Raw genomic sequence first — 15,875 nt, forward strand, 5'->3', positions numbered from 1 at the left:
TTTCTTCCCTTAGATCATATTGTTTCAATTTATACGTAAACATTTTAATAATTAATTTTCCTTTTATCCATAATTTTAAATAGCTGCACATGTGCACTTTCAAAAAGGACTTGGGAAGCATAGAATACAGAACTGGATTCTTGGTGGAATAAATCAGTTTCCTCTGACATCTACAAATCAGCAAGTTAATTACTAGCAATTCTGTCTACTAATAGTTGTTCCTCTTTAAGCTATTTTCCATTTTTATGAACAGATGTAGAATTTGATGATTAAACTAGGAAAAGCCCAGTTGTGGCTGGTCCTTTGAAGCTGTCTCTGAAAACTTAGTGAATACATGGGCATCACACCCATCATTAATTAAAAGGCAAGTGGCTCATTTATGGACTCACATGCTTCTCTGCTGATTTTTCCTACAGTGTTGTTTCAAGCTGCTTGGTCTGCTTTAGGAAATACACACAGAACACATTGCTGCATGCACAAAGCAGTTAGAGGCTGACCTGGTATTTTGTGATTCGTGTCATCATCTGAATATCAGATTCCATTTTATTTTATTTCTTTTTTATTTTTATTTTTTGAAAGAGGTGCTATCCATTTTATTTTTTTTTCAGATTCCATTTTATAGTTCTGAATAATGAATTGAGTTGATTCTTAAACGACAATTACTTCCATTTTTTAACAGATGAGAGTGATGTAGATTTGATGGCAAATTTCCCATAAATTCCAACAGAACTGTAGTACAAAGATGCTTTTATGACAGGGAAAGGAATTCCTTACAGCAGATAAGAAATCATAATTTATTAACAAAGTTAATACATTTGTGATGGCCAAAGTGTTAGTCATTAGCATTTGGGGGAGTTTTATAAGTGAGACTTTATACAACATCAAAAACAATGATTTGGGAGAAATTAATGTACCTCTGATTTCTCAGTTTCACCTTTTCACCTGAAAGCAGGCATGTGAAAGCAATAAAGATCGAGAAAATGAGGATTTCTCTTGAGAGTTGTGGTAATGTGCAAACAGTATATGAATTTTATCTTCTGGGAACTTTCTCCTGTTAGTTAACCCCAGGGCAGTATTCTTCGCAATCCCAAGTAATTGACTTTGACTGGTACATATGAAGTAGGTTTGGCCACCTGTACCAAGGACTCTGGGCTGGTTTCTGATTAGGCTTTTAAAAAATATCAGATTTCAACAAATTTCAGTTTGGTTTTGTGTGATTTCACATCTAACTGAAAATCTTGTTGGAGCTTAGTGAGCTCACCCTACTTCTAAGGAGACTGTTTTGTGTATTACAAAATTCTTCATATTTCCAGCTACTTGAAATCCTCCTGTCACTCTCTGGAGCCTGCAGGAGGGACACAGGCCTTTGTCTTTTTGCCCCCTGCTGTTTCCCTGCCCCCTTCCCCTGCTGCCCCTCTCACTCCTCTGCTCCTAACACATACCACAATCTACACTCAGATTTCCAGGCCACCAACTCCCCATGTTCTTAATGACGTTGTCCTTGGCACGGGCTATTTTTTTTGCCTGGAACACCTTCTTCACCATACAGCTTCCTCCCACTCTTCCTGGATAAGTTCCATTCATATGGGGCCCCATTTCTTCCAGAAAACCCGTTACCCCCCATTTCAATGTACAAACTTCTGTATCTCCCTCTAGTTCCTGAGAACTTGCCCCTTTGGTAGGGTCATATGTTGGAGTATAATGGGGCTTTTCTCACAAACCTCCTATAGTCTCAGTGCCTAGTACAGTGCCTGATGTGTGTAGTTACTTAATAAAATTTGGGTAGACAAATGGATAAATGAGTAGGTGAATAGTTTGGTGAAGTGTGTTCCCCTCTGGCTTCTAATATCAATGAAATACTCAGTTTTTTCTTGGCCTTAGTTTCTTCATGCAGAAAATGATAGGTTGGAATCAGATTATATCTAGGGTCACTTTATTTAAGATGAAATTCTATGATAATCTACCTTTGAGTGAAAATTTATTCCTACAAACATAAAAAAGGCAAGTCACATGCAACCTGTGGCAGCTATGAGGATGCACCTCACAGACCTCCAACTGCAGCGAGCATAATTGACCCACGGTCCCAGCTACTCTGCTCTTGGAAATCCAGCAGCACTTTTAAGTGAGGCTACAACTCCCACAGGCTGCCCCCACCAATGAGTGAGCATGGCAGGGGTACTAAGGCAGATCCTTCTGTGGGAAACATGGCCCTCCTCTAAAGATCAACACATCTGATAATATTAATCCTACTTCTAGTACAAATAAAAGCAATCAGTTAGGGAGCATTTACTGTGTTAGTCACCATTCAAAGCCCTTTACATATATTTAATGATTTCATTATTATGAATACCCTTAAGGTAAATAGAGTTGTTTTCTCTGTTTTAGAAAAGAGATAGCTAAGACAGAGAAAGACAAAGTAACTTGCTGAAGGTCAAAGAGTTAATATATAATAGAGCCAGAATTCAAACCCAGGAAGGAGACCATAGTCCTGACCACCATGTTATGCAGCCTCTCAACATTCAGAGTTGATCCCACTCTCTTACTAGAAAAACTCTCTTCATTTGGCTTTCCTGACAATGTACTAACCTGATGTTCCTCTGAGGATTGCCTGGACTTCTTTCTGGACCTTCCTGCTCTTTGGTCCATCTCTTACATGGTGGCATCTTTGGGACTGTGCCCTAAGCCTCCTCTTCTTACACTACATCCACTTCCATAGAATTAGTAACCATCTACCTGCAGAAGATTCACAAATCTAGTTCTGCTTCCTGGACTCCTCACTCAAATATCCAACTTCCTGCTCAACACCTCTTCTAGGTTATCTATCTAGAGTACTCAAAATCAGCATGTGCCAAAAAGAATTCATCATCTATCTTATTCCCTAACATGCTCCTCCACCCATATTCCTCATTCCAGAAATACAGTCCTGCCATCTACCTGATGGTGCATCCCCCTCACATTCTATGGCCAATCAACTAGGATATAAGCTCCATGAGGACAGAAATCTTATTTCTCTTTTGGTTGCTGATGAACTTCTGGAAACTAGCCCAGTGTCTGATACATTGTATGCATTCAGTAAGTACTTGTTGAATGAATGAATGACCCTAATCCATTACCAAGTCTTTTGGTCCCACTTTGATGCCATTCATTTCTCCTTACCTCCACTGCGACTGCTCTCGCCCAAGCAAGTAGAATCTATCTTCTGAGCCAACTGATATCTTTTCCATTCTGCCTCCCTCCAGTCTATCTTCTAGACTGCTTTCATGATAATGTTTTCAAAAGAAAAACCTTATCAAATAACCTTCCTACTTGAAACCCTTCAGTGCTGTTCTATTGCCATTAAGATATAAAACCCCAAACCCTAACTTGATTCTCAAGACCCTTTGTGATGTAGCCTATGCCCACCTCTTGGGGCTCATCTCTTACAAACTGACTCCTTCCTCCCTTTGCTCTATTTTTCTGGTCATCTACTCGTTCCTCAAGCACAAGCAAGCATGGTGTCTTTTACCTCTTAGTCTGCACTCATTCTATTCCCTTTGCCTGTAATTTCTCACAATTTATGTGGTTGAACCCTATTTGTCTTAAGTCTAATTTAAAGTTTGCACCTTCAAAGGGAATGTCTAGGACCCCTTAGACTGAATTATGTTTCTTTGATTTAAGCTTCTGTAATAGACTGAATATATTGAGTGCCTCTATTACCTTGAACCCCTTGTCTAAAAGCTCATGAGTAGGGGACCCTCTCTGCCAGGTTTATAAGTGTATCCTCAGCACCTAACACTATACTTCATACATATTAATGCCCTATTAAGGATTAAACTGAATTTTTTTTTTTTGCATTAGGAAATAGGTAAGGTCCTTCCTATAGTGATTGGGGTGCATATTGCTTGCAAATCTGCAGTCAAGAAGTTGGCAGATCATCTCTAAGATTTTGTTGCTAGATTGAACTCTAATTAAATGAATCCCACATTTCTTATAAAAATATGGAATTAAAATTCCAAAGGCAGAATTTCTCCCTATACAGCTTTTCTTTCATCATGTTTTCTTTTGAAATCTAACTCAAATGTCACCTACCCTGTGACACTTTTCTCCTCTTTCCCAGGCAAAGTTAGTTCCTCTCTCTATTTTGCTCCCCCAGGCATCAGCTTTGTGCTGTTAAAGGAAGAGGGAAAGCAGATTGTACTATTTTGTCAAGGTTTGTCACAGATGTGTATGGTTAAGAAATGGACTTATTGCTCACGCCTGTAATCCCAGCACTTTGGGAGGCCGAGGCAGGTGGATCATGAGGTCAAGAGATCGAGACCATCCTGGTCAACATGGTGAAACCCCGTCTCTACTAAAAATACAAAAAAAATTAGCTGGACATGGTGGCGCGTGCCTGTAATCCCAGCTACTCAGGAAGCTGAGGCAGGAGAATTGCCTGAGCCCAGGAGGCAGAGATTGCGGTGAGCCGAGATCGCGCCATTGCACTCCAGCCTGCCTGGGTAACGAGCGAAACTCCGTCTCAAAAAAAAAAAAAAAAAAAAAGAAATGGACTTATTGTGTATCTATGCAGAAGGGGTTTTTTTTTTTTTCACCAAGGTATGGGGATAGTTGTTTTTACCAAAAAATTTCAATCTTGTGTTCAAATCTTAAAAACATCAAAACAAATAACCCAATTTAAAAATGGGCAAAGGACCTGAATAGACATTTCTCCAAATAAGATATACTAATGGTCTACAAACCCATGAAAGACACTTAACATCATTAGCCATCAGGAAAATGCACATCAAAACCACAAGATGCTACTTCTCAAGCATTAGGATGACTACAGTTCTAAAAAATGAACAATAACAAGTGCTGGTGAAGATGTGGAGAAATTGGAACGCTCGTATATTGCTGGTGAGAAAGTGAAGTGATGTAGCCATGTTGAAAAACAATCTGGCAGTTCTTCAGAAAGTTAAACATGCAGCCATCATGTGTCTTAGTCAGTTCAGGCTGCTATTACAAATTACCATAGGTTGGGTGGCTTATAAACAATAGAAATGTATTTCTCGCTGTTCTGAAGGCTGGAATTCCAAGACCAGGGTATCAGCATGGTCAGGTTCTGGTAGGGCACTCTTTTGGGTTGCAGGCTGCCAACTTCTCAAGCTTTCTGGCCTTTTCTTTGTAGAGCACTAATCCCATTCATAAAGGCTCCACCCCATGACTTAATTACCTCCCAAAGGCCCCACCACCAAATACCATCACCTTGGCATTAGGGTTTCAATATATGAATTTTGGAGGACACAAACATTCTGTCCATTGCATCATATGTCCCAGCAGTCCCACTCCTGGTATACCAGAAGAAATTAAAACATATGTCCACACGAAAACTTGTGCTCCAGTGTTTATAGCAACATTATTCATGATGGCCAAATGGTGGAAACAACTCAAATGTCCATCAACTGATGAGTGGATAAATAAAATGTGGTATATCCATATTATGGAATATTATCCAGCAATAAAAAGAAATATAGTACTGTTACAGGCTACAACATGGATCAAACTTGAAAACATACTAAGTTAAAGAAGCCAGATACAGAAGGCTGAATATTGTATTGATGCCGTTTATATGAAATATCCAGAATAGGCAAATCCAGAGACAAAAAGCAGATTTGTGGTTGCCAGGGGATGGAGGGTTAGTTAATTGGTATGGGGTTTCTTTCTGGGGTGATGGAAATATTCTGGAACTAAATAGAAGCGATGAGTGCATTAACATATTGAAAATACTAAAATCACTGAAGTGTGCACTTTAAGATGGTGAATTTTATGTTATATGAATTGTATCTCAATTTTTAAAATACTAAAATGAAAAATTTATTAAGGACATCATTGTATTTGGACTGGCACTTATTTATTCAGCATACTTTATGGTTAGTCACCCATAGTTTCTTCTTTTTTACTGATACAAAATATTTTACACATTTATGGGGTACATGTGACTGTTACATGCATAGACTATATCATGATCCAGTTAGGGTACTCAGGGTATCCATCAAATACTCAAATATCTTGAGTATTTATCATTTCTACGTGTTGGTAGCACTTCACGTCCTCCCTTCTAGCTACTTGGAAATATACAATACATTGTTGCTAACTGTAGTCACCCTACTATGCTACAGAATATTGGAGTTTATCATAGGTTATTTGGAAACAGTTAGGCACAGACTGGGTCAAGATTGTGGCATCCCTTGCAGAATTGTTAGGAATACACAAATTACATTAGACAGATGGCTGCATTATTTCTCAGTCAAAACTCTATCAGAGCATTTTGATAATATTTGCCATGCTGTCGTATACTTGAATGCATCTGTTTCCAACAGACTGTGAACTTAAGAGAGCAAAGACCAGGTCCTTTTCATCACTGTACTTTATGTGCCTGAGACAGTACTTGGAACATAGCAAGTACACAATAAATGCTTTACTTTGAAGTAGTACTACTTAATGAAAGAAAAGTTTACCTTCCAGGGGACATTTGGCAATGTCTGGAGTCATTTTTGAATATCAGAACTAGAGGGGTGTATGCTACTGGCCTCTGTAGATAAAGACCATTGTTAAATGTCCTACAATACATAAGACAACTCCCAACAATAAACGATGATCTGGCCCAAAATGTCAGTTGTGTAGAAGTTGAGAAACCCTGTTCTAAATGTTTGAGTGACTTATGAGTCCCTAAAATTAATTCCATTAACAAATGAAAAAAAAGTCCCTTTCAAGGAAAAGTAAATGTTAAAGTCATCTTCACATTTGGTGCTCTCAGTAAATGAAATGTCTCAGACCATATCTTTATAGCTCTTAACTGAGTAATCAAATTTGTGGGAGAGGCAGACCATGAGGGAAATCTACAAGGTTGTTTAACTTCCCGACCTTGACTTAGATATTATTAACTTGCAACAAGTTCAGTCCAGTAGCAGAAAGCACATGGTAAAATGTGCATTCCTTTGTCTGTTAAAGAGCCCAGGAGACATTTTTACAGTGTATTTCATACATGTAAGGAAAGAGTCACAGCCCTCGACTAAATACACAACGCAAGTATTTTTCTTCAAAGTGTGGTAGCAACCCTGTCCAACACCAGGACGGTAAATAGGTAAACATGCAGTGAGCTTCATCCATGGCAGCACTACTTGGGGGCACTTGGTGGGGGGCAGGAGACTCACCTTTTTCAGGCATCTAGATCAGGCAAGCTACAGCCTGTGGGCCAAGGCTAGGTGATCCCCTCTTTGTGAACAGTCCGTGAGTCAAGAACAGTTTTTACATTTTTAAATGTTAGAAGATGGCTCAAAAGGAAAATACTATATCATGACACAGGAAAATTATATGCTATTCAAATTTCAGTGTCCATAAATAAAGTTTTATTGCAACACAATCATGCCCATCTGTTTACTATTAACTATGGCTGCTTTTGTGCTTGGACAGAGATCTTATGGCCCTACAAAGCCTAAAATACTTACCATCTGGCTTTTTACAGAAAATGTTTGCTGATTTCTGCTCTAAAATTAAGGAGTTTAACAAATTGGGTTTCCAGGAGATCACGTGGAACAGCAGTGAGCTCTGAGCTAGAATTCCCAACACCCAGCTCTGCTGGGGATGTGACTCCACTCCATTGAACAGGAGATTCCTCCTCTGTAACATGAGAGGGCTTTGCTGAATGAGCCCTTGCAGCTTTTAATCATCTATAGTGTGTGGTGATTCCAGTCTATTCAATGGTTCCCAGGTGCCAGTGGGGTTAAAGTGGTCTGGGACGAAGCCACAGGGCCATAAAGTCACTGAACTGGACAAAGAACTGAATAGTTGCTGTGCCTATACAGAGCAGATCTGAAAAGTGGCATTCTACAAGGTTCGAAAACATACATTTTGGACATCTTCATGTGCCCTAGTTTTATAGATAATGTAACCCATTTCTTTTATGGGGAAGAAGGAAATGGTTGAAACAATTATTGAGGAAGGCTGGCAAACCCAAAATTCAGGTTTTCAAAATCTAATTTAGCACTTGCTGCAGGTTTCTTGAAATTAACCAGGTAATTGACATCTCTGTTTCTTTTAGTAGTAGGGAAGAGTTTCTGCTGTCTTTTCTATTTTCTCAATACTAACATGCAGTTCTTTATCTGCAGTGCAAGGGATCATGGGTTGTTAACATCCACACATCAGCCTGGGGTCTGTCACTATGGAACTAGACTGGCCTGCTGCTACGGCTGGAGAAGAAACAGCAAGGGAGTCTGTGAAGGTAATTTTGTAAAAATTCAGACCCTGCACTTAGATTGGGCTCTTGGGTTTTTATATGTCACACCATGAACTGCCACAAAATTGCCAGTGGCTCTCTTAGGCAAGGACATGCATAACTAACAATAACCAAGGTCTGGGTTTCTATGAGATGTCTTCCCAGACAAAATGTGACCGACACCATCATATTTGGCATGATTTATTTTAGAAGACTGTCTTGTCAATTATTTTTTTGATTATCTTAGTGAGTATGACTAGGTTGTTTTTGTTTTCTTTTTAATATAAAGGAACTAAGATGGGAAAAAGCAGGCCAATAAATTCCTCCTCTAATTATAGTTTTTTCCAGCTGACTTTCAATAAAATATACTTTTTAATTATTAATCACCCGACCAGTAAGCTTCAGCCTCAAACAAGTAAGCCTTTTAACTTACATATTTGTTACCCACATTTTAAAAATCCATACTGCCAATTTCTAAATGTTTTCAAGGTACACATGCATATATGCAAAGACTTTAAGTATTTTGCTGATTTTTTTGTATATTGGACATTTCTCAGACTATGTGTTAGGAACCCCAAGAGAGGCCTCTGATCATTTCAAGGAGGTTGAGGAAGGTAGAGATGAGCATACATTTTTGCCTTGTTTCTCTTTTTATGACTTTTTATAATGACCAACACTGGCAATGTAGCAGAACCAAATCCACATTCCTCATAACTGACTATCTCATCAGGGGTATGTTCCTTCAGGACAGGAATGTACTCTCACTGTCCCTGTGTCCTTCAGTAGGTAGCATATGCCTCATCGTAAGTTCTTTATCTGCTAAATGGGGTAACAGCACAATTGCAGGTCCCATAAAAGCACTAACATGTTAGCTATTTTTAGAAATAACAATGCTACCTTTTCTTTGCTGGCCTGTTCCTGGATTGATCATAAATGGGGGGAGAACTTGATAATATCCAAAATCTATAAAACAGTAGAAAATATTGATATTGCTTCCATGTGTTCCATATTATTCAAAACCTTCTGCCATCAAAATTTGCTTGTGACAAGATGGCAAAAGCATGAAAATACTAGAAAAAAACAAAGATCATCATTGCCTACTTAGGTAAAGAAGTTAGAATATCCTCCTGGGACTTGTGTCAATTAAAAGGGTGGGTCCTCATCCTGATTGGATTGATAGTGTCACAATCAAGGGTATTGAGAATGACTGACGTGGGTGACCTTGGGCAAGCTAGCTAAGGGAAGCTAGTTAAGGCTCCATTTCCTCCTCTGCAACATGGAGAGAGTAATACCTACCATTGAGGGTAAGAAATGTATGCATTAAAGGGTGAGTTCATTACCTGGCATGCACAGAAAATACCTCATAAATTACCATTCCTTTGGGAAGGACCAATAATTCTCATCACAGACTTCTCTTCATTAAAGCACCAGGTGATGGGGGGATTAAATGTGACTTTATTTTTTTTCTAAACACAACACATTTTTATTTGAAGTCAGTCAGGTGGAAAGGGGCAAAAACCACGTGAAACACATGATTTAGATTCTCTCTTACAGTTGAAAGAACTCAACATCTACTGCTATAAAACTGTAAGACCCAGCGTGTCGCTGGTGAATAAATGAAGGTAAGGTTTGGCTTCTAGGAAGGGCTTTTCTGTAACTCAATAAGAGCAGTTTGGCCATGACACATGCAGCCAATCACATTCTCAATGCTTTCAGGAACTGTATAATACCACAGGCATGAAAGAATTTAAAGCAAGATGTCAAAAAGGCAAGTGTGGAGGGTTTAAGCAGAATGCTCACTCTGCAAGTTTTGCAAGCTGAAGATTCGGTCAGCACCCCTACTGCTCCAGTCAAATACTCAGGTCTTAAATTGCAATGACTTTTAGTTCTAAAATGTGTATTGTGTTTTATCCAATCTGCATGGTCCTTCTTGATGGTAAAGTTATATGTTCCTTGAAGCACCAAATAACAGGGTAGTTAGTCCCTGATTGCTGGGTTTCTAATTTCTAAGCCAGAGTTGTGGGATGCATGATAATAAGAATGCATATCAGCCTGCCCCAGCAAGCAGAGCCAGACCCCAGGCTGTGAGATCCCAGTCCACCCAGACCTTCCCCTCTGTCCATCTATTTGCCCTTCACTCCTCTTGAAGCCCTGCCTCCATGCGTACTGGAGCTCTCTAGCTCTCAGCCTCTACCCTGTCTAAATCTGCTCCCAAGGCAGGGTCTCATCAATTCGATATCATTAACCTTAAAATGTATGTCACTTTAGTGAGATGAAATACAGAGTTGTCCAGGAACAAGTACCTGATGAAAAGCTGCAGATGGAGAAGTCTGGGGGAGAACTGAATAAGACTTTCACTTTGTCTAAAGCATGCTTCAATCTCAGGCCATTTTAAACACAAACTGAATTTCTCTTGCTGTGGATTGGCTGTTCAAGTCACAGATCCAAAGTTACTCTAAATTGAAAACATCTTTCTGAAGCTTTAGCCTTATAGCAAGGGTATTAACTCACCATTTCTCCTACGTTCTATTTGGCATATATCCTGGGCTCTCCTGTCTGGACCACATTAGAAATCAGTTTCCAGGGAACAACCAGAGGTTTTCAGGGCTTAAAAAAAAGATTTATTATTCTGGCACCTGAATTTAAAGTTGCAACTCCAAGTACATATCTATAACAAAATAGACATTGGAAATTAAATTCTCTCTTTTGTCTCTAAAGGTGGAAAAACTTTGCTGGGGAAGCATTTTTCCCTTTTGATTTGTTCAGGGCCATGAAATGTTCCCCTATTAAAAGTTCCACAACAATTACTTTATTCAAAAATGTTCAAATATTAAACATGTTTATAATGTTATATTAAACACTCTGGGATAAACAATGATTAATGTTTAAGTCCCTGTCCTAAAGGCACTTGGAGACAAGTAGTGGATGAGAGACAACCACTGTAGCTAGATATACGCCTCATTATTTAATAAGACAGAAACTGATCAGTTTCACAGGAGAGGCCTGCCAAAGTTCTGTGGAGTTCTTGAAGTTGAGCAGGCTTTCATAGGTGGCTGGAGAAATCTGTAAAGGCTTTTAGAAGAAGGGGCTATGGGCATGGTCTGGCCTGGCCCAAACTGGAACCGCCGCAAAAAAAAAAAAAAAAAAAAAAAAAAACGATGAAGAAGAAGAAGGGACCATGCAAGGAGGTGGTCCTTGAAGAATGGGGAGGGTATTAACCACTGGAAACCAGTGAAGAGTATCCTATGGAGGGGTAAGAAAAGGCAGAAAGCAAAGGGTAGGTCTAGAGAACAGCAAGCAATGTCTTTTGCCCACAGTATTGCCTTTGCCTAGGGGAGGCTACAAAAGGTGGAGGCCAGATCATGCTGGTTTGATTTTTTGTTTTTGTGGGTTTTGTTTTGTTTTGTTTTGTTTGAGAGAGAGTCTTGCCTTGTCACCCAGGTTAGAGTGCGGCAGCACAATCTCAGCTCACTGTAACCTCTACCTCCTGAATTCAACTGATTCTTTTGCCTCAGTCTCACAAGTAGCTGGGATTACAGGTACCCACCACCATGCCTGGCTAATTTTTGTATTTTTAGTAGAGATGGGGTTTTACCATGTAGGCCAGGCTGGTCTCAAACTTCTGATCTCAGGTGATCTGCCCTCCTCGCCCTCCCAAAGGGCTGGGATTACAGGTATGAGCCACCATGCCTGGCCAGATCATGCTAGTTTTAACTTGGTTATGATACTTATACTGTATTCAGGAGGTCATAAAGATTATATGATGACCTCTGTGCAAGGTGTAGCATGATCAGACCTATGCTTTTGGAATATTAATGTCATGTCTGATATCAAGTTTGTTAGCAGCAGAGCCTGAAAAGGGGATTCTTGTACAAATATTCCATTAAAGGGTGTCTTAGGAGCAATTTGAAAGGGAATGAGGGTGCAGGGGAAGGGGCTAGGCAGAGATGTGTTTTCAAAAGAAGTCTAGCTTCAGCCTTATCTCACAGGGACCACTAGGGTGTTAATTGCACGAGAGTTTGTCCTGCCAAGAGACAAGGAACTAGGCTGTTAGACCCTTGCATCAGTGAGGCACTGGTCACAGCTACAGTGGGGAAAACAGAGAGAGAGGGATTCAGCATCATCTTCCAAGTGTCTGTGGGCAAGGTAGTTCCTGTTAGCTAGATAGATAGTTGTTCAATGGATGAGTTGGTAGTAGAAACAAGGATTGGATGTTACAACTGAGTGGTTTGGAGACAAGACAAAATAGAAAACTGAAATTTTTGAGTCCAGGTAACTGGGAGAGGAATTACGATATTAACAAAAAATAGGGTCTGGGGTTGTAGGGAAAGATGCTGATATCTTTAGGAACAGGTTTGCTTAGAAGTGGACCTAGGGGAATTGATGGATGGAGAAGTAGACACATACCATTCCTGGGCAATTGCTGAGTCATTCTTTCATATTATGGCTATTTCTTGAGCTCCTATTATATCCAGAAACTGCTGAGAGTCCTTGATACCCTAAGAGTCTCCTTTCTCTCTCATATATTATATCCTCTCCCTTTCTACTCTTGGGACTTTCCCATTTACCTTTTTTCCTATCTACTGCTTTTTCTCTTTATTTCCTCCCTGTGAGCTGGAATCAAACTGTCTATTATCTTTGACTATTTGTTTTCTTGCTACCAACTGAATCAGTTATAACATCTTACCTGTTGTTTCTCCTACCACTTTATTCATTGAACAAGTATTTATTGTGTACTTTGTGTCAGGAGTTGGGATAAAGAAGTGAATACAATAGAAAAACCAATCCTACCTTTGTGACGCTTTCTGATGCTTCTATTATCATCCTCATCATAATAATCATGCTTTTAGTTCTCATCCTTATGGCTAGAAGTAGCACCTTCCTCCCTCCAATCTGTTGCTTGTTCAGTCTGATTGATAATGCACAGCATTAAAAAGATTTTGATCATTCAATAGAGAAAATATGGAGGAGATGAAATAGGGCAAGAAACAGAAGGAAGGGGAATGACCTTGGCATTTGCCCAGGATTACTACTTGTTTTATTAAATATTTTGTGATTACATGTAAAACTGGCTGGCTGTGGTCTGGGAGGCTTTATGTTTCATGGAATACCACTGGAGGTGTGGCGTTGCCAAACAAAGTTACAATAAAGTTGCATGCATTGGGTGCGGGTGTGGTGCGGGGTTATCTCATTTACAAGAAAAATACTTTCCAGTGTCTAAAAGGTGAAAACAGACTCAAAAGGAGGCCGATGGTCCTCCATATGTCCCCATGGAATTCTCTGCCACCCAAGAGGAATATAAACTAATATTCCAAAAGCATAGCTCTAAATTTTGTGTGCATTTCACTACACTAACTACTGTTCTTTTATCATCAAGACGTCTTTTTCTTCCACAGCTACATGCGAACCTGGATGCAAATTTGGTGAGTGTGTGGGACCAAACAAATGCAGATGCTTTCCAGGATACACTGGGAAAACCTGCAGTCAAGGTCAGTAAGGTAGCCCGCGGTCAAAGTTCAAATTCAATCACTGCAGCAGGGCTAGCAACGCAACATGGTACACAGGATCTCTTAGAGTTTTTTTAAAGTCAAGTCTTCAAATGAAGGTGGTTTCAGGACAAGATTTTTCAATCTCTTCTCTATGGAAAATGTAAAAATTCTGATGTTTTTGTCAAGATGCCCAATAAAAGGCCTTTTTTAAAAAACAATTTTGTTTTATAAGCTAAAGGCCTTTCATATTTTTTATTTTCATCTCTTTCCATAACACAGATAAAAGAGCCTTTTTTAAAATAAATAATTTTATAGCTTTTAAAACTACCTAAGTATTTTATGTATATTTTTATTTTTAAAAAATTCAATGGTGCAAAAAGATATAAACTTAAAAGTGAGAGTGGCCTCCTCCAGTTGTTACTACAAGCACAGTTAAGTTTGTCTTAGATCCTGGAAATCTTTTTCTGTTATAGTACAAGCGTAAATATTTCTCATAGGCATCTTTGCATGTTAGCACACACAGAACTACCTTACACTTTTTAAGGCTGTGTCCTAGTTCCTAGTGTGAATACTTTTATCCTTTATGCAAAAATATGCTTTATTTAACCATCATGATTTATATTGTCTCCAATTTTTTGCCATTACAAACAGTGCTAAATCTAACATTGTTCTATGCATAGCCCTGCCTTCTTGAATTAATACTTTTGTAGGAAAAATATTTAAAAGTAGATTTGTTGGGTTGAATGATGTGCATATTTTAATTATACTTCATATACTTTTTGTTTTTTTTTGAGACAGAGTCTCACTCTGTCACCCAGGATAGAGTGCAGTGGTATGATCATGGCTTACTGCAGCCTTGACCACCTGGGTTCTAGTGATCACCCCATCTCAGCCTCCTGATTGGTGGGACCACAGGTACACACCACCTTGCCTGGCTACTTTTTACAGTGTTTGTAGAGACGAGGTCCCACTACATTGCTCAGGCTAGTCTTGAACTCCTGGACTCAAGCTATCTTCCCCTTGTCCTCCCTCCCCAAAGTGCTGGGATTAAAGGCTGAGCCAGCACACCCGGCCTTGATATATTGTAATAAGTAATTTATAACTTTCATCCTAGATTGTTTGTCTGAAAACATTAAAGAGGTTGTAATATCTATAACAGTGTTTCTCAACCTAGGTGATTTTGTCTCCCAGGAAGAGTTGCCAGATAAAATACAGATACACAGTTAAATTTAAGTTTTAGATACACAACAAACAATTTTATATTATATGTTTAAAATTGTGTATGGGGGGTGTGAGGGTTATCTGGCTGTGACATTTGTCACCCCGTTGCTCACCAGGGCTGATTTGGTTGATCTGTCTGGCTAGGCAGTTGTCCTCTTCCTCTCTTACTGCTCCATGTGTGTTCTTTTGGAAGCTGTGTGCTGAGGCAAAGAGGACAACCATCCCCAATAGAGAAGGACCAGCCTTCAGTCAAGGGTAGCTGTGCTCCCCTGCTAGAACCTACAAACAAGCTCCCAAAATAGTATATGGGATGTGTGTATACTTTAAAAGGATTAGTCATTTATCTGAAATTCAAAATTTACCTGGGAATCCTGCACTGTTTTGTTTAGATATGGGGTCTCACTATGTTGCCCAGGCTGGAGTACAGTGACTATACTGTATCCATGATCTCCTGGCCTCAAAGCAATCTTCTCGCTGCAGACTCCTGACTAGCTGGGACTACTGGCACATACCACTGCACCCAGCTAGAATCTTGTATTTTTATTTGCCAAATCTGGAAGCCTTATCCCAAGCAACATCTGGCAGTGTCTGAAGACATTTGGAGAGGGTGCTACTGGTGTCTAATGGGTAGAGATCAGGGATGCTGCTAAATACCTTACAATTCACAGGATGGCAGTACCTGCAACAAAGAGTGATCAGACCCAAATGTCAGTAGTCCCAAGTTTGAAGAACCCTGCTGTAAATGTGGTGAATAAAAATGCCTCATTGGGGCAGTAATTAATAGCCTACCAATCAAATAAACCTCAGAACCAGACGGATTCACAGCCGAATTCTACTAGAGGTACAAAGAGGAGCTGGTACCATTCCTTCTGAAACTATTCCAAACAATAGGAAAAGAGAGACTCCTCCCTAACTCATTTTATGAGGCCAGC

At 39.5% G+C, this 15,875-nt stretch overlaps 1 protein-coding gene across 2 annotated transcripts in view; it reads left to right on the top strand.

Annotated features, from left to right (window-relative positions):
- EGFL6 (EGF like domain multiple 6) overlaps positions 1 to 15,875 on the top strand; it is a 65,621-nt gene that overhangs the window by 12,394 nt on the left and 37,352 nt on the right. For both annotated transcript variants that reach the window (XM_017968758.4, XM_017968759.4), the window contains exons 2-3: positions 8,127 to 8,239; positions 13,630 to 13,722. In XM_017968758.4, coding sequence (XP_017824247.2) covers positions 8,127 to 8,239; positions 13,630 to 13,722 — 206 coding nt within the window. The remainder of the gene's footprint in view (positions 1 to 8,126; positions 8,240 to 13,629; positions 13,723 to 15,875) is intronic.

Source organism: Callithrix jacchus, chromosome X (genome assembly GCF_049354715.1).
Source record: "Callithrix jacchus isolate 240 chromosome X, calJac240_pri, whole genome shotgun sequence".
Taxonomy (NCBI): domain Eukaryota; kingdom Metazoa; phylum Chordata; class Mammalia; order Primates; family Cebidae; genus Callithrix; species Callithrix jacchus.